General features: G+C 42.6%; 1 protein-coding gene across 2 annotated transcripts; it reads left to right on the forward strand.

Moving 5' to 3' along the window:
- The first annotated feature begins 240 nt into the window (after nt 1-240).
- Nucleotides 241-21605, forward strand: ATG4B (autophagy related 4B cysteine peptidase). 2 transcript variants are annotated; one of them, XM_082221892.1, is made up of 13 exons: nt 241-529; nt 7405-7503; nt 8013-8084; nt 10134-10232; nt 10785-10886; nt 12883-12955; nt 14949-15028; nt 15513-15709; nt 15988-16066; nt 16525-16670; nt 17277-17333; nt 18123-18216; nt 19777-21605. In XM_082221892.1, the coding sequence occupies exons 4-13, from the start codon at nt 10172-10174 to the stop codon at nt 19848-19850; spliced, it is 963 nt and encodes a 320-aa protein (XP_082078018.1). In that variant the 5' UTR covers nt 241-529; nt 7405-7503; nt 8013-8084; nt 10134-10171; the 3' UTR covers nt 19851-21605. The 2 variants fall into 2 exon arrangements, with proteins under 2 accessions (XP_082078018.1, XP_082078017.1); XM_082221891.1 differs by having other exon boundaries at nt 471-625.
- The last annotated feature ends 2856 nt before the right edge of the window (nt 21606-24461 follow it).

Genomic DNA, 24461 nt, shown 5'->3' on the forward strand with positions numbered 1-24461 from the left:
GGGCGGTCCTCAGGCGGCGTTTGGTCAGAGCGTACGTGTATCTACAGCACACTTGCCTTTTTAAAAAACAACAGCAACGGCTTTTTACCTCACTGTCGGTATACAGAAAGACGGCCGGACTGTTGTGGGGATTTAATATGGTTAGAATGGAAGTGTGACGTGAACTCCTAGACACTGCAATGTTGGAGGTTGGGGGGGGTAAGGGGGCGGGGCGTTAAGGTTCCGTACACAAATATGGCGGCCTCCACAGTCTGAGCTTTTTCTATCCTGTGGTGGTTGTACTACTCGGAGAGGTCGGGAGCACATCCTGAAGAAATCAAAGCGCCCCCCACTTCAGAAAGGTGCGAAGTTGGACCTAAAGGAGCCCGTTTGGCAGAGTCACTCTCTCCGTACAGCAAGATGGCGCCTCCCTAGCATCAGGAGGAAGCGATGCGGTGCAGAAGAGCTTGCTGACCTCTTCAGCGAACCTATCCGCCACTCAGATGGGCTGCGAAGAGCTACGCGATTGGGCGAGAGTCGGACAGTCGAGGCGAGTAGGTTAGAGTGCGCCGTTGTGGTGGTCTGTTTCTGTAAGGAGACAGCCGTGGTCGCCCCTGAATCTTGAGCGGGGGCAGAATGGACGCGGGTGAGAGAAGGGAAATGTCTGGGTTACTGGAATGGGGAGGCTGTTCGGGGGCCGGCGGAGGGGGGGGGCTTTCTTTGTGTCTGTGGCTCAGGCGATTGGGGTGTGAAAGGGTGGAGGGTCGGTCTGTTTATCAGGAGAAGCTGGTGTTGCGGGATGGGCTAGGGAGAGGGTCGTTCAAAGAGTGGGGAGATGGAAGGGGGGCGCTCTGTGTCGGGGGCACAAGAGGTCGTGTCTCAAAAAAGAGAGGGGGACACACTTCCTTTATAGAAGAGGTCATTGGGTAAAGTTGTTAAAGGGAGTCAGGCAAACGTGGTACTTCGCCTCCCAGTCTCCTTTCTGTAATAGACACACAGCTTGCTATGGCATTGTATGCTATTTATGCATTCCCTGCCCAAGCCAGCCTGTTTTTTGTCTTCCTAGTATTAGCATAGAATGTTGTTTTCAGTCCACAGTGCTGACGCTTCATCACCGGTGGGTGCTGTGACCTAGTGAAATATGCCAGGGTTAAAAGTTTTATGAAGTTGACAAGAACTTGGGAATTAGTGGGAGTTGGTGAAGTTTGCGTGTGAGGCCTTGTAAGCTGAAAGTGTGTTTTCCTTTTTTTGCTCCCCGACATGTTGCTGCAGTGGATTCTCTTTGGGGCATTGTGGAACAGTGCGGCTGCATGACAGCTGGTTATAATACTATGCCAAAGTGCTACAACTAAGATGGAAAAACCGTGAGGATAGTAAAGAATAAGATAGTGAATCAAGTAACTCTCTTATTCTTCATCCCCTCCTTGAACTTCCCCAGTAGGTGGAAAAACATGTGATAGTCAAGGACTGAAGTTCTTAACCCCCCCCCCCCACTAAATAAGATAAGTTAAGCAAGTACACACACATTCTTAAATCTGTGTGCCCTACTGAACTTTGTTGAAAGCCCCTAGGTGCCTCCCAGATAACCGATCATTCATGTCTGACAGAAATGCACAGTATTCTACTGGCATACCCCTACAGATCAACTGTCATGTAGTAATCAGTTGTTCTGAATCCATCATGGTATGAAATGTATGGCTCCGAAAACTATACAAATACCCTCTAAATATATGTGCTCTTTATTTCACCACACCATAGCTCCATGGCAGCCCTATCTTTTGGAATTTTGGTCAAGCCATATGAAGTGAAAATAATTAGAATTAGTTGCAATACAGTATTAGAGTCATTTGATTGCAGGTAACCTGTTTCCTTCAGCCAGAATGCTTGAAGGCAACTCAGAATTGTGTCTGTGATCACGTGCCTTGTGGAAGAAGATTCCTAGTTCAGATCAAATTGTTGGCTTTTACTGGCTGTGTATTTGATGTCAGCCACATTTTAAAAATGACATTTGTATTCTCCTGTTCTCTCAGGAGTTCAGAGTGGTATTTTAGTCTCCCAGAAGCCCTGTGAAATGGGCTAGACTGAAAAATCTGTCCAGCACTACAGAGTGAGTTTTACAGCTAAATACCAAACTATTAGCACATTTTGTCTTAGTGTGTTTGTGTCTGTGTTTGCTGTTTTTTGATTTTTACAAATACCTGGTGTGTGAAAGCTGTTTCAGGACTATAGTGTGGCAAAGGCATAAAGTCACCCTTTGCTCCATGCCGTGGTTCAGTCCAGCTGGGTGTGTATTGTGTGCAAGCTATTTTTTAAACAGGCATAAAAGGGTTGATGGTGGTAATGTCATGACTACTTTGGCTGTTATTGGGTTTCCCATATCCAACTCTCTAGCCACTGCACCTACTGGCCACCTGTGGAAGGTGGTTATTATTATTATTATTATTATTATTATTATTATATACAATGTTGCTCTTCTGTTTTCTATTGGTTGGTCACATGCTGAAGTCATGCAAAAGGGCACCCTGGGGCTTTTTTGTTTGTGGGTTTGGTGGTGGTAAATTTTAAAAAGATTTCCCCCAATTTCATCCCAGTCATATTTTGACATATTTAAGAGTTGGGGCTTATCTCCATTGCCTTAACACTAACCAATAATTTGCTTACTTTCTTGAAACTGGCACTATGATAAACACTTTATTTTAACATCGGTTGCTAAGGATCAGTTGCCCAAGAAGTTGCTCTTGAGCTAGTGAAGTGACGGCTCAGTAATTGAGGTTGCTTTCTTTATTGTAGCTTGGCATTCCAGAAACACTAACAGTTTATTTTGTTCTGATCTTTGACTATAATCATTGAGAAATGAATAAGATTTTCTCATTACTAAGAGTCTTAACAATGGCCATTCTTTATCAAGCCTGGCCATTCTAGTTGTGGAAGTTGCAAAGCAGATAGAACAAGTGGTTTTGAGTTTTTTCATGGTGCCTTGGTTCACAGACAACTGTGAGAATGATGTACCATTTCCCAGAGTGTAATGGCAGTTCCTTGTTATATTTCATTTTTTGTCCTTCCTTTGACATGTAATATAGAATCATTTGTCTGTAAAAACGATGGCTGTGTCCGGATAGGCGATATAAACCTCTCCTGCTTTGACCAGTAAAAATAACTGCGTATGAATAGCCTATAATGGTGGTAATTGTCCTGTGTTATTTATTTATTCTTGGATTTGCTTCCTATGAAACTTATTGAAGCGATTTCACAACACAATAAAAACAGTTAAAACAATTGCATATATAAAACAATTTCAAATAAATTCAGATACTGACAATGGAGACTCTGCCTGTCTGATATATAATGAGAGGGATTTCCAAAAGGTAGGTGCTGCCATATTAAATGTCCAGTTCTGGCACTGTGTGAAACACCCTTCCTGATAAGATGGCATCTCTTTGTTTTAAGTCACTTTGAGTCACTTTTGTGAAAACAACAAATATTGATGGGGGTAAATAAACTGGATGCTTTCTTTGCCGGTTTGTGACTATCTACTACTATTACTACTAATTTTATTATTTGTATGCCACCCACCTGACTGGGTTCCCCCAGCCATTCTGGGTAGCTCCCAACTGAAAAATATAAACACGTTAAAACAGCAAACATTAAAAACTTTCAATAGTAATAACATAATACGTCCAGAATAGAGAAAACTATGTTGACTGCATTACAAATCTGGACTTCCTGATTGCTTCCACTTTGTTAAAACTATGTTTGTGAGAGTCCTATCTCCTTTGGATGAAAGAAAGTATGGTGATATAATATATGAGGTGCCAGTTGAAGGAATAACAAAAATAGATAGTAAACAAACATGAGTGAAGATCATAGAATAGAAATAATAATACTTACAGTACGTGGCTTCTGGTGAGAGGAGGGGGGGGATTTTTACTCTCCCTTTTATGGATGTCAATGTGCTCATTGCAAAATAAATCAAATAATTATATTTAATTTATTTCCCGCCCAAATATTCTTTTTTTTTTTTTGGGGGAGGGGATAAAATAAATATAATCAGCAGCAGCAGGTTGTCATCTTCTAGAGATCTCCTGGATGATCTTTTAGCTTTCTATGTATAGTTGAGTCCTTTTGATTGCTTTTCTGACTCCTTGCCACAGTTAATTGACAAGAGTTTTTCCTTGTACTGCACACTTGGTAAGGTTGCCAGAAGTTATTTGTTCCAGAGCAGCCCCATAGAATTCAACAGATGAAAGATACTGCAGCTGGCACAACAAGCTAATAATCTAAACCATGTGCCTGTCTATGCTGGGACCATCTTTCTGCTGCTTATCATCATACCAACTTGACCACAGTATTATGTGGTTTATAATATATATCAATCTTGATATTGAAACATCTTAATGCAGAGGAATTATTGATATGTGACTTGATGAGCATCCTCACTGTCTGGGAACAGAATATAATAAGCTAGCAGTGGGGCATGATGCCCTCTTAAGGTGAGGCTGCAGAGCATGTGAAATTTGAACTGAATGTATGATCTGGAGATCTATTGATTTTTTTTGACTACACAAAATGAAGAAGGTCAAGGAGAGAAAGATGTGACATTGAGGTGCATATTTGCTTCAGAACCTTTATTTGTTCATGTTGATTCAGATTCCTAGAAATGGGTTGTATGGTTCCTTTGGTGTTGCTACGGAGGCATAGAATTTTCTCTTTTTATAGATTTCAGCCTTCTGCTACTTGTTCATCGTGTTACTTTTAGTGTTGCAGATATGAGTAAATTGGGGAAAGGTTGCATTTGTTTATCAGATTTATTTCTTGCCCCTCATCACATTGGATCCCAGGGTAGGCTGCAACAATATAAAATAGAATATGTCAATAGAATACAGTTGAAAAGCATTTAAACAGGTCCATCTCTCATGTAAACACCAATATACTCAGGTGGCTTAGAAAAGTGGTTCTCAAAGTGGGTGGCAGGCATGCCAACTCCTAGGGGTTGGAAGTGTTTTCAACTCCCTCTAAAACAGCTGGCAGGGGGCTGTGCCCCCTCCATGCTGAGCGGGTAGAGGAGGCCGAGTGAGGAGCCAAGTGTGGCTGGTTCCTCCTGAGCATGAGAAAGGAAGCCATGCCACACTGGCCTCTGCCTTCTCCTGTCAATGCAACGTGTGCATGATGTCACACACTTGCAGTGTGCACTGGGGCCCCTCCGTCTTAAGTGCAAGGCGGTACCCACCCGGGAGGGCAGTGGGATTACCTGGGGGGGGGCACAAGAGGCAGGGGCACTGCAGGTGTAAATGACTATCAGACTTTGAAAAGCTGGTATCTTTGGATCAGGGTCGTCAATTTTGCCGACTTAATTAAACTACATATTTTCCGTTGGATTTTGAATAAATGTGCAGTTGTTACTGTTTGAATTTTATTGTGCGAGTATCTTCTTTAGTGGGTCGTGCAAACTGCTATTCTGAATAATGCTTTTTATGGGATAAGATAAGGGACACTGGAGAGGAGTTTTTAGAACCAAGGGGGAGCCGAGAAAACATTTGGGGAACACTACTTAGAGAAAGAGTTCTGTCTTCAACTGGTACCACAAAACAGGCAAAGTAAACACCAGCCAAGCTTCAAGAGAAGAGTTGTCAGAGCTGCCTGAGGTCCTGGTTCGTTGTTATATACAAAAGTCTTTATTGAAGTTCAGTTCTGCTTTCACAGCCGCAGCGCGCAGCTCTACGTCTGAAACTCTAGACCGCTGAAGCTCCTTCTGAATCTCCTCCCCCCAGACACCAGTTTAAGACTCTGGCCTTGCTCCACCTCTTCCTTTGCTCTTTCCTCCTCTGGTTCCGCCCGTCCGCTGGTGTCTTGCTGCTCCTAGACTCTTCTGACGCTGAGTCCCCTGAATCTTCCCCCTGCCTCCGGCAGGCTTTAGGACCTGGTTCCCAATCCGGGTTTTCTCTGTCTCACACGCCTGTACATTCGAACTTGGCGCGCGCGCCCAGCCACCAACCTTCCTCCTGACCGTTACACTGCTCCTGTCACTGCTTCCCCCTTTGGGGGGGCTAGCTGGACCTGACCTCCCCTCCGTTCCCCCACTCTCCGATAGAGGCGTGGTCAGCCCTGACTCATCTTCTCTCCCTGCTGGAGGAGACGCTGGCCCTGACACATGGGACTCTTCCCCCCCACTACGCTCTGGTGGGGAAGCTGGTCCTGATCTCCCGCTGCTGCTTCGGGAGTCCCCGCTGGCCCCTTGTTTCTGGTGCGTCCCCCCTGGGACCCCCCTTGCCCTGACCATCGGCGCCTCCTTCTGGGAATCTTCCGATCCGCTGGAGAAGCTCATGGAATCTCTCGGGTCACTGTCATACTCCCCTACGCTGCCCTCAGATTCTTCCCCTTCGCTCTCCATTTCCTTCCTCCCCTGTGCCTCTGTTCCTGAGCCCCTGACAAGAGTGTTCCACAACCAGGACACCATTGCTAAGAAGGCCCTCTGGCAGTGTAGCGTGGAATAAGGGTTGGGGTGTCTCTTTTGCTCCCAATAAAAGTGAAATGTAAGACAGGTTCCTAATCTGTAAATCGGGAGTGAAATAGCACTTCTGGGGATGAGGGAGTCTTCCTTGCAGCCTAAATCCCTGAAGGGTTATGAGGAGTGAAGTGTGTAAATTTTGAAAATTGCATAAAATTCTTCTCGTCTAACTCAAGGAGCGTTGTAGCCTTCAGCTTTTCTCCTCTGAGTTGTTCTTGCTCTGTTACTTTATTTCCTGTTGCTCCTCCTATCTTTGTTGTTCTTTCTCTAAAAAAACTGAAATCGAAAAAAGTGCAGGTGGTGGCCTTGGTGTGACCCACTGGTTGAAAACCACTTGAGAACGTACAATGAAAGACCAGAATCTAGATGCATCCAGTAAGTGGCTGGATTCCAGCAGAGTATCTATCTTGGCAGACGGTGAACAGAAAATTCAGCTTGACATGGAGCAATGTGTGTCATGTTGTTCGAAAATTGGCTACTGGTTCTTTTGCTGTGTGTTTGGGTGTGAATAATGGTCACCCCCACTATTGGCTTGTCTTGTATCTACATATGCTGGAAAAGGAAGAAATGAAATGTTGAGGTTTTAAGATTAGTGATGGGCAGATCAGTTCATAAGCATGCATTTATCAATCCATTCTTTTCTATATTGGTGTGGTGCTTTTTAAAAATCTGTATGAAAATGCACATTTAAATATGGACTTTTGAACTTATTTTCTCCCAAAATATATTTATAAATGTGCATTTTATCTGAAACCACACGTTTAAAAAAATCATTTTAACACCTCTTTGAGTAAGGAAACTGCATTGCAAAAATTTGGTAGGTATAACCTCCAAACCTTAGCTACGTGTTGATCCTTACATGCAGGGACAAAAGCCTCAAAAGATTAGTGACGGTCTTGTGTATTTTTGTTTTTGAACAGCTACTCTCACGTACGATACTCTCAGGTTTGAGTATGAAGACTTCCCGGAAACCAAAGAGCCTGTTTGGATCCTGGGGAGAAAATATAGTGTATTAACAGGTATTTGAAGGGCTATAAATACTCCAGTCAGCTGTGTTGCTAACTCTACTTTTTGAAGGCTTGGGGTATATGTTTGTGGCTTTGATTTAACAGCTTGCCTTTCTCTTTTCCCTTCTTAACCACCTCCATTGAATATTCATAGAGAGAGCAGTCATCATTCACATACAGATGTGCAGTCCACCCTCATTTCCCTGAATGAGCTTAGGCTCTGGAATCTAAAGGCTAAAATAAAGAGAGAGAGAGAGCTCCCAATAAAAGATGAAATGTTAATGTGTATTCTTCCACATGCATACTGCATTAATCTTGGCTTAGTTGTCTTGTACCTTTTGTAGCCTGTAGTCCAGAGAGCTGATGAACTTAAAAAGTTCCTTAACCTCCCCAAAAGGAACCACTTTTTTAAAAAAACTTCTCTTGGTTTGGTTAATTAATTCAGTGACAGTACCACTGAATCAGCACAGTGTCAATGCACTTCCAGAAAAAAATGACATTTGGTGTTTTCACTTCTTTAGAGAAAGAGGAGATCCTGTTAGACGTGACCTCTCGTCTTTGGTTCACATACAGAAAAAGCTTTCCTGCCATTGGTAAGTAGGAGAGTTCATTCACTATGTTACACCATAAATGAAGCTGGTTTATTTCTTAGTACCCAATTGCCCCTTAGCCCAGTGATGACAACAGGGATCATGTGTTGAGTTGTGCTACCAAAATCTGAAAGCCCTGTTCTGCTCATTGGAGGGTGGCATAGAAGCATGTTGCTCTGCTAGGTTCTGGAAAGCAACTTTACTTCTTCCTCTTTTCTAATGCGACATTTGTTTCTATTTCTGGTATTCATAGAAAAAGGAAATGTGCTCCCACCTTGAAAACAGGAAACACAAAAAAATGCAGAAGTTGAAAAATACAAAGGAAACTTGTTTTGGAGGGCGGGTGTGTGATGCTTAGAAGTCTATCCCCAGAATAATTTATTTGTTGCATACCTGTATACCCATACCCTGGGATCACTTGTTGGGCAAAAGGTGGATTAGAGATGAAAAGAAACATGAAATAGATCAATACTTGACTGGCAAAAGAGGAAAAAAACTTATATTAGTTAAAACAATTTGACAATATGTTACTTTCAATAACATTGCTATTGCATTTAAAAAAAAATGTTCTGGAAGCCAAAGTTGATAGTTGTAAAGAATGCTGAGGATGGAGAGAATTTTCAATAAGGTGACAACCCACTCCATTTTAAGGTGTTAAAAATAATAATTAAAAGTATAGGTGGAAATTAATGTTTTCTTATAGGGTTAGGGTTACATAGAAAGCATGAGTCAGACCTTTGGTCTATCTAGCTCACTAATATCTACACTGATTGGCAGTGTAGTGTGTTCTAGACAGAGGACATTCCCAGCTCTACCAGGAGATACCATGGATTGATTCTGGGACCCTCTGCATATAAAGATATTCTACCACTGAATTAGGGCAGTGTGCAAAACTCCCATTGTTCTAGGTGCATTTTGCGACTGGGAATTTCATTAGTGTGAGCAGTTTCTGAGCTCTGGGCGCAGTACTGCACCTAAGATTTCAGATTAAAACTGCAGAGTAGAAGGAAAGGAGCGCCTTTTTCAGCCTCCCTTACTTCCAGTCTTCTCTGAAGACTGGAGAAGAGACCCTCTTAAGAATATTAGGAGGTGGGCAGGGGAAGGACTAGACTAGGGGTAGGCAACCTATGGCCCGTGGGCCGGATGCGGCCCAACCGCCTTCTCAATCCGGCCTGCGGACGGTCCGGGAATCAGTATGTTTTTACATGAGTAGAATGTGTCCTTTTATTTAAAAGCATCTCTGGCTTATTTGTGGGGTCTGCCTGGTGTTTTTACATGAGTAGAATGTGTCCTTTTATTTAAAATGCATCTCTGGGTTATTTGTGGGGCATAGGAATTCCTTCATTTTTTCCCCAAAATATAGTCCGGCCCACACATGGTCTGAGGGACGGTGGATCGGCTCACGGCTGAAAAAGGTTGCTGACCCCTGGACTAGACCATGCGAAAAATGAGCATAATACTTTAGCTGCCGTTCATTCATTTTCAGCTTTGCATTCTTGTTATGAAAAAGGGTGCCTAGACATTCTGTTGTTGCGCCTATAAACTAGGATTAAGCTGCCATTTAGCTCCTAGCTTTCATATCTCAGTTTCTAACACTAAATTAGGGTCATTCCCCTTCTCCTAAATTATGACCATGGGGGATTGGGACGTTCAGTTTGTAGACTTAGAAGTTGTTCTTATAATGGCTACAAAATATCTGTAGCTCTTTTTCCAATACTATGTGTAATCCGGGTTCAATTCAATAAAAACATGTGTGTATGTGTGTTACATAAATATATTTTACTTCCTCTAATTTTTGCATTTATTTTTCTGAGCTGAAGAGAAGACAAGTATGATACAGTGCTGTCCTATGAATGCCAATGCAGAAATAAGTCATACTGTGTTCAGTGGGTCTTAACCCCAACAAATGTAAATAGGATTACAGCCATAGCCGGGTTTCTGGGCTTTCCAACCTATGCCTGCTCAGGTATACAGCAAAAATCACATTGCCCCATACCACATATCCCTCACGTGCCACTATGGTTGGTTTCTGTTTTTTCTTTTTGGTTGCAGGGGGAACAGGTCCCACATCTGACACTGGCTGGGGCTGCATGTTAAGGTGCGGTCAGATGATCTTTGCTCAGGCCTTGGTTTGCAGACACTTAGGCAGAGGTAAGTCAAATCCCCCCCCCCCAAAAAAAACAAAGGAATATGGTACTGTGACAATGTGATATGTTTGTGTGTTCAGATACCAAAAGGGCCTTTTAAAAACTGCATTTAAACTGTGAAGAACTGGACAATAAAGCTGTCCCTAAATATAATATTAAATATAGATAATATGTTGGGTAAAAGTGCAATTCACAAGGGACATGCTAACCTACAGTTATTTTGGTGGTGGGTCAACTTGCTTGCTCTTGCAGTGTGAAGTGTTTTTTGAGCATGGATTTGTCACAGTAGGAATAAATCGTTACTGTTAGTGCTACATGACAGGAATGCAAGTAAACACTCAGCTGGAGGGTGTTAAAACAAGATTGAGGTGTCTTTCGCTACTCAGAGACCAGACTGGAAAGTAAAATGTTGATTTTGCTTTCCTTTTCTTTGCCAAACGGTTTTGTTTAATAGTTCGGGATTATAGTCTTCAATATTCTTTGTAATTTTTTGTGATGTTGTGGAAACAAATAATGTGTGGAGTTGAGAAAATTGATTAGATCTTCTATATCTCAGATTGGAGGTGGGTGAAAGGGAAGAAGCAAATGGAAAACTATTACAATGTTCTAAATGCCTTCATTGACAAAAAAGACAGCTACTACTCAATCCACCAAATAGGTAAGATGGATACCTATGCTGTGTTTCTATGCCTTCCTTGCAATAAGGAGTTCCCAATTTTTTTTATTTTATTTTTGCGGGAAACTACTTATAAATTGCACTGTCAACTATATACTAAGAATGTGGACTGTGTTTAGACAGTAAACTCATGCCAACTAATGAGGACAATGGTATAGTCAAAGCATCTGTTGCTGTTGCTGTAAATGAACAAAACAACATATGTTGTTTGTGCTGTTCAGAAAGAGAGGTCATTATATGAGTTTTGGAGGAGGAGGAGGAAACATGGTGATGGAGGTGATTCAGATTTCACATTTTATGGAACTAGATGTGGGCCATTTCAGAATTATGCTTATTTCTATAATAGTGCAATCCTATACATATCTACTCAGAAGTAAACACCATTGGGCTCAGTGGGACTTTCTACCAGGTGCATAGAACTGTTCCTGAAGTCTTACTTGTCAGTGAGTTACCTGTATTTTTCCTTTGTAGCTCATGTGGACAACCCTAGAGCCCTTGCAATTAGACTTTTTAAATTTCCTATTGTAAATCCTATCCCAGAGAAGAAGGCTCTAATCAAGAGATTTTACTCTGCAGAGCAGGCTACTGTACAGTGAGATAGACCTTCAACTTCCTTTCATCTGTAACAATACAAACAAGATCTCCTGGCACATCTACTTCACAGAATGTGGAGTGAAATGCACACAAAGTGAAACCCAGTGAGACTTTCCTGAATAGCCTTCTATTCAAAATCTTCAGGCTTCTTATGCGCTGAGCAATCAAATTACTAGGGAGCCATTAGAAATCTATTTGTTTTTAATTTTTAAAAAGTCCACTGTGGTTTGACCTTTGATATTGCCCTGATATTGTCCTGCTCACAAATAAACAAATGAAGACAATGGTATATTTTTTTAAAATGTGTGTTTTATATCTGATGCCAGAGAACAACTCTTGCTGAATGTTTTCACTAGACAAAGTCCCTTGTGGGTCTGTCTCTGACAGCTGTATATATCACCTAAATGGTCTTGTGAATCCACTTTTGGATGGATGGACCTCTTCCATATTTAGTGACTGTCTGATACTAGGCACCCTCAACTTCATTAGGAATCACAATTAAATTAAAATCCTGGTTTTAGCATAACGAGCAGTCTGATACTATGCATGCTTACTGAGAAGTAAATCCCACTGAGTTAAGTCTGCTGATGCTGTGGTCCTATACTAATTTATCCAAGTAAATAAGACTCCTGAAAATAATTAGGATAAGAAAAACAGACAGCGTGACTGTCAACGCCTATTCATATGCCTGACTAAGGTCAAGCAGTTAAAAAGAGTCAATTGATTCTGTGTGTGTGGCACGTTCTAAGATTTTTGAGGACTGCTTAAGAGTAACTAATGAAAAGTCAGGAGTTGCCCCAATGGACATCACAATGATTGGCAGCACCCAAACGTATGTAGCAAACACAGAAGTTTTAATGCTTTCAGGGCTAAGGTGCAGAAATGTGTTCTTAGGGATTAATGGAGAAGGCAGGAAACATGTTATAGCCCTGGTCTCCAAATATGCCAAGCAGCTGCAATATGATTTAAGGAGAACTGTGGGTTCTTGGCATCTCTCAAAATCTGGTGAACAGAATGGTTTTTCCAACAACAAAAACTGTGTCAGATTATTATGGCTTTCCCCATGGAAGCACATTTTTGGTACTTTCCTGGATGCTTCTGGAGATGTCTTGTGCATTACGGAGTACGAGCATTTCTCCTCCACTTTTTAATACCTAAATCATTTCAATAGAGATTAGAACGCTTTTCCTAAGCCTTCTAATATGCCTTATTTAAAGGAGTATGCATATTGTTGCTTGATGCATTTTGCAATTATTTCACGGCCCTTTTGCTCCAGAGAGGTAGCAAAATCTAAGTATCTGCTAACTAATTGAAGTACCCATAGTGTTTCAGAAAGAGCCTTGGCTGAAATTATGGACCAATTATGATTTGTTTGCTGTTGCAGCCCAGATGGGAGTTGGAGAGGGGAAATCCATAGGCCAGTGGTATGGACCAAACACAGTTGCACAAGTACTCAAGTAAGTGCTCAGTGAATCCAACTGTCCTGGGTATTATTATTTTTTAGTACACAAAACTCTTAGTAATTGTTACTGTGCTAAAAATTAGAATTATTTACCTTGGATTGAATGATTAGAAAACATTTATCCAAATCAACACACATATATGCAGTTCTGACTTACACCATATCACAATATGCATTTTGTATGGGGTTAGTGGAAGGGGTGATTGAGGTTAGGGTTCCATATAAGTAAAGAATCTATGGGGAAGGCGGATAGTACTATGTAGATATTCTGCCTCACTGGTTATTAGAAGGCCAGCCTATATCATGTCTCATCTCTGACCTTTTACTATGATGTTTGTATTTTATACACATGGGAAACATCTCCTGTGAAATAAGAGCTGCAAAAATTTGCTCGCTAAAATAATATGAAAAATAAGGCTTGGGATACTATATTTCAGTGTTTCCCAACCTTTTTTGGGCAAAGGCACACTTGTTTCATGAAAAAAATCTCGAGGCACACCACCATTACAGCCCCGTGACGTCAGCGCGCAGCGTCACGCCGGGAGGGACATGAATTGCTAGCAAATTACATAATCACCTCCTTGAGGGCTGGCTCATCTTCTCCGAAGGCAGAACCCCATTAATTAACAGCACAGACTCACACCATAGCCAAGACGAGGGGGGAAAACCTCAGTCATGCACAGTCATGCACATGTGGGGGCTAAATGAGGACGAAGACTGGGCAGAGAGCAGGGTTCAAATCACCCCACCTGGCCAGGACAATCCCTGGGTGCTCCCTTGGGCCACTCGCCTGACCCACCTTGCAGGGCTGTTGTTGCGAGGATAACACGGGGAGAACCACGCGCGCCCCCGGGAGCTCCTTGGAAGAGAAAGCGGGCGATGAATGCAATGCACGAAATATATGAGAGGCGACCAGGTTTTGCAGGTGAGGGGCCCCCGCCAGCCTCCGCTTCCAACACCCGGCGCAACGACGCCAAAGTTTCCCCCCCGGGCTCGGCGAGCAGCGCTGCTCCTCCCCGGCTCCCCTTCGCCCTCCCGGCTCTCCCTGCCGCCCACTGGGGACCCCCCTCACCTGCCAAGTCCGGAGCGCCGGTGGAAGTTGCATGCATGCAGGGCGCCGCGTTGCCATTGCATTGCACTGCACTCCATGCAACGCCTGCACGCATGCATTGCCTTGCACGCCCGCCAAGGGGTCTCCCCGCGGTCTGATGCGTCCCCTCCGGCGCGGATGCAGCATTGCAAAAATAAAACCCCCCCGACGCAGCCCTACCTGGGGGGCAGCCTCCGCCGCTCCGCCTCTGCGGGGATCCCCGGGCTCCATCCTGCCGCCTGATCTCCGCGGGGGCGCAGGCAGGCTGCGCGGGGTCTGCACGGAAGAGCCCCTGCCTGCCCGACCGCCGCCGCGCTCATTCCATGGCCGGGAGAAGAGCGCTTCAAACAAAACGCCCGGCCCGCCAGGCCACGCTGGGAAACGTAGTTTGCGCACCCCGCGCGGGCGCGGAGCCCAAGGGCGAGGGGACTACGGATCCCGGCAGCCCCCGCGCCGGGGACGAAGGGGGAGAGGCCAGGTGCAGGGATGGAGGGACGGGTGGGCGAGCGAGTGAGTGAGTGGCAGCCGCCAAGCCTTGGCCGAGAGCCAGGAAGGGCCTCCCCGGAGGAGGAGGAGGAGGAGGAGGGAGGCGCAGAGCGGGAGGGAGGGAGGGAACCCCAGGGGTCATCTAGTGACAGCACCCCAATCGAAAATTTGACTTTTTTAGAAAAAAATCTTTCGATTTTTTTTAATTTTTCCCGCGGCACACCAGGCAACATCTCGCGGCACACTAGTGTGCCACGGAACAGTGGTTGGGAAACACTGCTATATTTGCTACATGACTACCACCGGGTAGCAATCTGGATTTCCAAAGTGTTCTAAACCCTTGATGTAGTGGCAGATTCTCCTTTCTCTAATGCATTTGCCTCTAACTTTCTTCTCGTACTCTTCCTTCTAGAAAACTTGCCACTTTTGATACATGGAGCTCCTTGGCAGTGCACATAGCCATGGACAATACTGTTGTGATGGAGGAAATTAGTAAGTGTTTCCTTTGTGGGGCTTTGTTGTCTTTTTGATGAAATAAATCTATATGGAATGGAATGGAACGGAACTGTGGAGTGTCTATGTTACAGCAATGCTTCCTGACTCTCATGGGGATGTGCTTTAGAACCCAACCAGAAAAGACAAATGAGTGCAATTAACTTTCATCATTTCAGATTGTAAAGTGAAACTGATTCTTAACTATGAACAAGGGCACTTCCTTTAAAGAGGGGAAAGAATTTTACAAATATCAGACCACTGACTAATTTAGGTGGGGCATGTTAGAGGTGGATGCCTGAAATAGGACAAGACCAGAAATCTTCTCGAGTGCTTTCATATTGTGCTTGGAGGAAAGTGGAAAGTTTAGGTCCTATTGTTGGTGCCCCGACTCTTAGATTCTATGAACGCAAAGGATGCTTTTTTGGCAGCTATTTGAGACTTTTCCTGAAAGTGTTTCTGCTTATGACTTATCTCTTCATAGGAAGGCTGTGCAAGCTCAGCTGTCCATGTCCTGGGGCTTCAGCATTTCCTGCTGCAGAATTGGACTTGCTTTCCAATGGTTATCCAGATGGAGCAGAATGTATGGACAGGCTATTGTCCTGGAAACCTTTGGTGCTCCTGATACCTCTTCGCCTTGGTCTCACAGACATCAATGAAGCCTACATTGAAACACTGAAGGTAGAGGGGGAAATTACTTACCAGAGAGCAGAACCTGTTTATGAGTAGACATTCCTAAATTGCGCTGTCAGTTACCTTGCTCCTTGCAAATCTTGTGCACTGCGGTGGTCCTACCTTGCGGCAGAACATTTGTTCTAAAAATGACTGTTCTGCTGCCTTTTCCTGAATAATCTGCAGGCCAGCATGTGTCTCCATGTTTACACAGATTGTTCTTTACTTGGGTAGATTTTCCAGTTTATGCCAGCTGATATGTGACTCATTGCCTGCCTGTTTTCCAGCACTGTTTTATGATGCCTCAATCCTTAGGAGTCATTGGAGGAAAACCTAATAGTGCTCATTATTTCATTGGATATGTAGGTGAGTAACTGTCATCAGTGAGTACATCAGTGGGTTACCTAGCTAAATTTTGGGAGTACAGCTATAAGCCTACCAAGGGAGCAACTTTATCAGATTCACATTGCCATGTCACATGGCACTCCTTGCCATTAAAGAAGAATGCTTTGCTAAATAACAAATCTTTGTGTATCATTTTGGTTTAGATAAAGTATTAATTGTTGAGAAATAGAGTCAATGCTTCCCCCAACCTCTGAAAAATAGGTGGTACCCCCTGAAAAAAATCACTGAATTGAGTGGTCCCTCGTGCATTACCATCTTACGCCATTTTTCACTGTTTCCTTTTGCAAGTATTTAAGACCTCTCTGACTTTCCCATTCCTGATCTTCCCGAAATGTAGCAACAGCGTACATCTGATCCGTTCTCTTCCCTTGGGAAGTCTAATATTGTATTTCCTTTTTATGGCGTCTATTTTTGTCTAGGTGAAGAATTAATCTATCTTGACCCACACACTACTCAGCCTGCAGTGGAGCCCATGGAGAGTGGCCACATCCCTGATGAGAGTTTCCACTGTCAGCATCCACCCTGCAGAATGAGCATTGCAGAGCTTGATCCTTCAATTGCAGTGGTGAGTATGTGCACCTGCAGTGAACTTTCACGTTGTGAGACAGCTGTTAACTGTCTTTCAGTTCTCCATTAGTTTCCAGCCGATTCCTCTCCCTACAAGGACAGTGGTGTTGCCTTGCCTCCCTCCCATCTTCTCGCTATACTAACCTTTTAGCTGTCAAAATGTGTCTGCTTCTCAAAACATATCCAAGATATATTCATTTACAGTGGTGCCTCGCAAGAGGAAAATAATCCGTTCCGCGAGTCTCTTCGTCTAGCGGTTTTTTCGTCTTGCGAAGCAACCCTATTAGCGGCTTAGCGGATTAGCGGCTATTAAAGGCTTAGCGGCTAAAAGGCTGTTAGCGGCTTAGCGGTTTAGAAAAAGGGGGGGGAAGTGAAAAAAAATCGGAACACTCGCAAGACGTTTTTGTCTTGCGAAGCAAGCCCATAGGGAAATTTGTCTTGCGAAGCAGCTCAAAAACGGAAAACCCTTTCGTCTAGCGGGTTTTCCGTCTTGCAAGGCATTCGTCTTGCGGGGCACCACTGTACACAGAACACAAGACACAATTTTTGCTGATCTTGAAGGCATTTTCTGTTAAGCCGATGCAAACTTTGCCTTTCCTTGTAGGGCTTCTTCTGCAACAATGAGGAAGACTTCAATGACTGGTGCCAGCAAGTAAAGAAGGTTTGTCTACAGCAAGTCCTTTGGTAAAAAAGGATGTGTCCAAGAAACTTTTAAAAAAATTTAGAAGTGAATTCAGCTTTGACTAATACATTTGAACAGAATCAGCATTAATGCAAAGATGACCATATGATCTTAGCTTGACTTCTTTGAGACCAGGGCCTTCCTTAATAGCCATGTGACCAGCATCTGGGATAGGTCAGGAATGAGGAACCTGTGATCTTTTAGATTTGCTGGACGCAACTCCCCTTAACCCTGTTCCCTATTAGCCATGCTGACTGGGGCTGATGGCAGTTGGAAGTCCAGCAACATTGAGGAAGCCACAAGTTCCCCATCCCTGGGGCAAAGGAACGTTCAGGTTGTACTTCAGTGGGGAAATGTTTCAGCTGCTTCTTTTTAAACCTTTTTGCCTACTGCTCTTCTTGTGAAGTTCCCCGTGAAATATATATTTGTTAATATATTTTTTGATCATTTGCGTCTTCCAGGATTTTTTTTTTAAGTCATGGTGTTTTGCAAAAGAGCATCTAAGGCTACAATGCTATGCAAGCTTTTAATAATAATCAGCCCCAAATAGGGAATAAGCCCTAATGAATACATCCAAACTTACTTTGAAGTAAACATGCTTTGCATTTCACAGTAAAATGATATTAAATAAGCAATAGCTTTTAAAATACAAATCCATAAAGTGTGAAGCTGTCTTGCTTAGCATTAACAAGTTATGGTAAACCCTAGGAATACCTTGACTGAGGAATTACCAGCTAGTTGTACACTTTTCCCATTATTTTCCAACAGTTGTCACTGATCAGAGGAGCCCTACCAATGTTTGAACTGGTTGAACACCAGCCTTCGCACTTCTCTAGTCCTGATGTTTTGAATCTTACTCCAGGTAATGCTTGCCTATTTGACCGTTTTTTGGTTACTCCAATTGCATAATTGTTGTGCTAGCTTTTAATTCTTCTTAGCCTAAAGTATATATCCTAGATGAGGCATTCGGCATTGGAAAGCCCACTGAAATTATTCATTTCAGTTGCAGTTTTGGAATGTTTAATCCCATATAGAATCACTATTGAAATGAACATAGTGACCATTTAGGCACATTTTCTTTCATTAGAAGGGATGAGGAGACCAACCTATTTCTTGTCAAAAATATTATGCATACACTTGTGTAAGGTCTCCCTTCTGGCAAAATGTTAACTAATGCTTTGCTTACAGCATTCCTGCTTGTGGAAAAATGTTTACTTTTAAATACTATTTTCTCTATAACCGTAACAAATCCCCCTTTTGTTGTTGTTAAATTTATATCCCACTGTTTCTCAAGGTGACTTATGTGGGTCTCCCCCGGCTGTTATTCTCACAACAGTCCTGTGAAGTAGGTTAGAGTTGACTGACTCGAGGTCTTTCTGTGAGCTGCTAGACTGAATGGAAATGTAAACCCTGGTTTGCTAGGTCCTAGGTAACCACTAAACCATACTGGGAGTCTCTCCAAAACTCCTCTCTACAGATTTTAACAGAGAATATTTGGTAACATTGACATTACATAATTTTACAGCAGCAATTAATATTTGACAACCAGCATACAATATTTAGTAAATTATAATAATAACTCTTAAGTATTCTCTTGAGTAGGTAAAAAAAACCAAATACTGTTTAATTTTGATGTCAGATTTAGAATCTGAATTTTGAGGTGAAACTCCAAGTTATGAAACTTTAAATTTTGTCAAAGGTTTGCAAAAATTCTTACCAGATCTGATTTGAAATTTGTTTCTAATATTTATCATAAAATTATCATGCTTTGCTTGAGTTTCTGCTTTTTAGTGTACACTAACATTTTCTGTGGTTTCTGTTGGGACTGTTTAACATTTTTTGCCAGTACAATGATCTGTGTGTTTCTGTTACCCACTCATGTCAAACTGGACCTGTTAAATTAGCTGGACATGGTGAATCTCATTGCCAGCTACTTGAACTTGTTCTCTTTGGATCATAGACACCATGGCAATGTTATTGTTTTTTGCATCTAACCCTATGCGGGGAATATGGTGAAGAGACTCACATGTCATTAATAATGTGTCCAGGCGCTAATTCACACTTTCAAAGCAAAGTATTGTGCTTTGTGTAGTATGTATCATCTGTAATATGCAAGGGAACAAACATAGCTATTTCAGGATAAAGAGTGTAGCATCATAGCACTTTAGTATCCTTTCAATCTTCAGTTAGGGAAATTACAATATTCATTGACCTCTCCCAGGTATAACAGGAACAGAGCCTGTTTGCATGTTATCTGATCAGTTTTTTTCTTTTACCTGCACAAGCAACTTTCTGTAATGTGCTGGTTCCCAAAATAGTCCAGTAGCGTTCCTGGTCTTCTTGATAGATCTAAATATATGTGCTGGTGTAAATAATTCCAGGACTATATTAATTATGATTTATACCTCTCTTTGCCTTTCAGATTCTTCCGATGCAGACAGACTGGAAAGATTCTTTGATTCAGAAGATGAAGACTTTGAAATCTTATCTCTTTAAAGAACAATAAGAAGCTAACTCTGCCAATTTGTGTTGTGGGGGGAGGGGAGCTCCATGGAGAGCCTAGGGCTACCAGCTTTCATAGGTGCTTGTTGACATCCCTGCCTCCCATCCACCCCAGCATTCTGTGCAGCCTTGGAGCTGAGTGGATTTTTTTGCAGTGGGATCAAGAAACGGGTCATCATTTAAGGCCTTAATAGATTTAGTCAGGCTTTCTCCGTGCAAGAGTACCTGCAGGAAAAGGAGGCAGTGTTTCCTGGGAGCTGAAGATTATTTTTATGTTAGCAAGCCAAAAGGGTGAGCAAGAATAGTAAAACCCTTCCGAGTGCTTGGTTCTTACAAGTTCTGTTATTAAGGAAAACTTAAAATCCCATTTTGCTTCTGTCTCACTTTTTGTAGTTTGATGTGGAAACCAGCATAAAACACAGACACCTATCCAACAGCTGTCTCTTTAGCCCAGCAGAATGTGTCCTGTGTAAATTGGGGGGTAAAAGCTCTCACAAGATGATTTGCATCAACTGTTGCTACTCATGCTTTAATTTATCTCGGATACAGTGCTTCCAGAGAGATGTATTACTGCTTTTAAGTTCCAAAATGGCCCTTCGTTTTAAACTCTCATACTCTGCCCAGTGGTGTCATTCTAGAAATCACGGAATCTCATCATGCATAGCAAATGATACAGTACGAAGTATGGGTCGAAAATTACAAATATAACTTTTCAGTATAGAGAGTAGGGAGGGCTTGGACAAGTGCTCTCTTTCAGCTTGGAGGCCGTTCACAGCACATCCAAAAGGAAGAACTGACAAGTTAACCAGGATATGGTTTCATTAAATATAACCTGTATTTGTTGGGTATTTTTCTATTCCATATTAAAAATATGGTGGCTGCTATTTAATAAAAGGTGGTGGTAGAAACATCCACCGGCTCACTTGAATTGAAAGTACCTCTGCTTCCTTCTCTTGATTCCATCTCTTTGTGTTTAGATTCTGATCATGAAATCTGGAGATTTGTTACATGGATTTAAAATGCTTTGCTTTAATGCCAAAATTGTGATATTAAAAGCCTGGCGTGGTTATTGCCAGAGGCTTGGCCCCCTCTTTCTTTCCCTGGTTTATACACTACACAAGGTTAAGTTTCTCTTGCGTGGTGATGTTCACTTGCTTTTCAGGTTTATGTTGTGACTTGTAAGGTATACTAGTTTCTAAAGAAAAGCTCAGCAAATTCTGGATGCCTTGAAATGTTAATTTACCAGCTCTCAGCTAGGCTGGAAATGGTGGCTGTTGTATTCTTAAAATAGCATTAGAGCTACCTTTGTTTAGAAGAGATGAGAATGGCTGGAGAGGACCCGCCACTCCCCACCCCCAAATATTGACCACCTTTTTGAAATTCAGTCGCTTCATTGATGGATGCTGGAGGTGGTAAATATGTTTACAAAGCATTTTTTTCCTGCATTTATCAGCAGTGCTATCAGCCTAAAAGATGGCAGTGTAGCCATCTATAAAGTAACTGCATCTAGGGGTAACTGGTCTACTGGTAGTAGGTCGTAGGTCTGATTGCCCCTTAAAGCTGCCAGAAAGCAGAGGTCTGAACCATGATGCTTATTTGTCATTGTTATAACTTGCTGTCTTTCTCTTGCTGTTTCTCCTCTCCTCTTGATCATAGACTTTTGGAGGGAGAGGAGGCAGAGGAAGTGGGGCTGTGCTCCATTCATCAACTGCTTTCAATTTGTATCTGAATAAACCAAGTTAAAAGAAACCTTTGTATTTTTGGTACTTCTGCCCTGCTGAGTCGGAAATGTCAGGCTAATTGAAAAGTGGGTCATAACCAAATGCTGTTTGTGACATATTCCATGAAATTTTTGGCCTGCTCTGTAAGATAGGGTAGAGTCCCTTCCTCTGAAAGATCAAACCAGGAGTGGCAAGAAACATTCTGCTCACTTCTCTCCTCCATATTCTGGTCCTGCTTGCTTTGTGAGGCCAAAGCTGCATTTTTCATAGAATCAGGATTGCAGAGCTGGAAGGGATCCTGACGATCATCTAGAATCAAGTCCCTCAGGGCCTCTCCTTGCATGCTGCTTGACAATGCTTGCTCGATCTCTATCGAAGCCAGAGCATTTCCCCACCAGTTTGTGCGATGCAACTGGCGCTCCTGGGACATGCTCGGCTCTCTACTTGTCCTGTGACAAGGGCAAAATATAGGACAGGATCCATGCCTCACTGCTCTTGCTGAACATGGGCTCTTCAAGTCACTGAGTCTGGGACCAAACTCCTGGTTTCCTTCTGCATTGCTGAGAAGTAGGCACCCTCACTAGGAAGCAAAGAAGATTGATCCTGCTTATATAATACAGGGTGCAATGTCATCCCAAGGTTACGGACTAACTTCTAGGAGAGGCAGAAAAATGAGGTACTTGTTATGTCCTAACACACAGCAATCAAACATGAGGCCTGAAGGTTGCATGCTGTCCTTGAGGCCTTGGTAGCCCTGGCACTGCCAAGGATGGTGCTGGGGATGAAGTGTAAGGGCTCAGACAGCGTCCTAGAGTCCTCCACCTTCCCAAAGCCTAGTTAGTGTTTTTTCAACTTTGAGAAGAATGTGAGGGCTCTAGGACCCTGCCAGAGCCTCGTGCCTCCTTCCCCAAGTCCAGCGCCTTGCGAGGGCTGGGTGTGTGTATCTTTAGTTTTCTATGTATTTCTGTTTTCCTTTAACACACGTAAAAGAATACTGAGATCAGAAGATAATGATGGAAGACAGCCTCAGTGCCTATAATGCACCTTTGGGACCATGAAATGATGTAGTACTAGAATTGCATCCTACTATAACCTCCCCTGCTGTTCAGTCCAAACTACGGTGATCTTGAGACATTACCTATAACTATCCTCAAACTGAGTACAGTGGTATCCCGCAAGACGAATGCCTCGCAAGACGAAAAACTCGCTAGACGAAAGGGTTTTGCGGTTTTTGAGCTGCTTCGCAAGACGAATTTCCCTATGGGCTTGCTTCGCAAGACGAAAATGTCTTGCAAGTTTGTTTCCTTTTTCTGAACACCGTTAATACAGTTGCGACTTGACTTCGAGGAGCAACTCATAGAACGCGGTGTGGTAGCCTTTTTTGAGGACTTTGGTGATTTTTGAAGCTTTTCCAAAACTTTTCCGACACCATGCTTCGCAAGATGAAAAATTCGCTAGACGAAAAAACTCGCGGAACGAATTAATTTCGTCTTGCGAGGCACCACTGTAGTAAGAATTTTGAGGATAGCACTGTGGTTTTGTCAAAACTTTCAGGAAACAAAAAACCTGATTTCTAAATAAAATCCTAGCAGAGATCCTAGTTCAGGTACAAAGTCTAGCAATGTCAAATTACATAGCACCAGTGATCAAATTAATATTGAATTCAACATAAAAACATGAGAAATAGCCTGGGAATTGCCTTATTTTGGTTTTTTTTTTATGGGGAGGTGGTATGATTAAAGGATAGTTGAAATGTATATACAGATTGCAGCTTAAGTTCCAAAGCCCATGAAGGGATTTATTATATTAGAAAAGGTACACACAATTCCAAGAGAACACCAACATGAGTAAATAAAAGATTTCTGGATATAAAATGCAAGACTGCTTTCTTTAAGAATAGGAAAGTGCAAAAACTGGCAAATAAGTTAACAGTAAAGGACAAATTTGAAGAATGCATTTCTAAATATGCAAACAAGTTGCTTCTTTAAATACATCACTAATAGGAAACTGAACAAAGGCTTTATCACCATAACAAGGTTTGAAGGTGATAGTGGGAACAATATTGTGAATCTGCAAATAAGTTAATTCTCTACATCAGTCTACACTTTAGAATATGGTGGAGACCCATATCCAAACCACTGCTTCTGAAGAACAAAAAAAAGTCAGATGAAATCTTTAGAAAGGAAAAAGTCTAAGAAATATCTCAAGAATTTGAGAACTCAAATACAGTAGACTTTCATTAAAAATACTGCTCTAATCAGGATCTTTACTACATAATTGGACAGCAGCCCCCGTAATACCACTAAAAAGCAAACAAACACCATAAATGGGGCTAATATAATTCGCAAAGAAATGGTTTCAGTGGTAGTGTTTTAAAAGCGTTCAGACATTTCTCCTTTCATAATACTGAAATCCAGAGTCACCCAGTGAACTGCCACTTGAGTTTTCAAGGCTCTTCAAATGTTGCTGGACTCCCAATTACCATTAAACCGAGCCAGCGTGGTCAATGGTCAAGAATGATGGGAGTTGTAGGCTAGCAACTTCTGGAGGGTTCCTGTGTCGTGCTAGAATTAAGATTCCTTATTAAGTTAGCCTTATTTTGACCAGGTACCATAACCTCAACTCTCTCATATGACACTTTCCCCCATTTATGCAGGAAACGAAGAGTACTGTCCATGGCAAAGGGTTGTGTGTCGCTCCAAATATTTAGGTTGGGAAGTTAATGCACTATTCTGTTGGGAAGGCAGGGTGAAACATCACATTTAGTCACGCTAACGCAGCTTGATCTAGAGCAGGGGTGGCTATGTTGTGGCCCATCAGATCAGGCCATGATGGTAGAGGCTGATGGGAGTTAAAGTCCAACAACATATAGAGGGTGACAGGT

Source organism: Podarcis vaucheri, assembly GCF_965113315.1.
Source record: "Podarcis vaucheri genome assembly, chromosome: 5".
In the NCBI taxonomy this organism is placed as follows: Eukaryota; Metazoa; Chordata; class Lepidosauria; order Squamata; family Lacertidae; genus Podarcis; species Podarcis vaucheri.

Bases quoted from the DNA above. Each gene is read 5' to 3' on its own strand.
- ATG4B (XM_082221891.1), top strand. The intron at 10,233-10,784 runs GTAAGTCAAATC...TCTATATCTCAG, and splicing joins TTGCAGACACTTAGGCAGAG to ATTGGAGGTGGGTGAAAGGG. The intron at 16,067-16,524 runs GTGAGTAACTGT...ATTTTTGTCTAG, and splicing joins TTATTTCATTGGATATGTAG to GTGAAGAATTAATCTATCTT.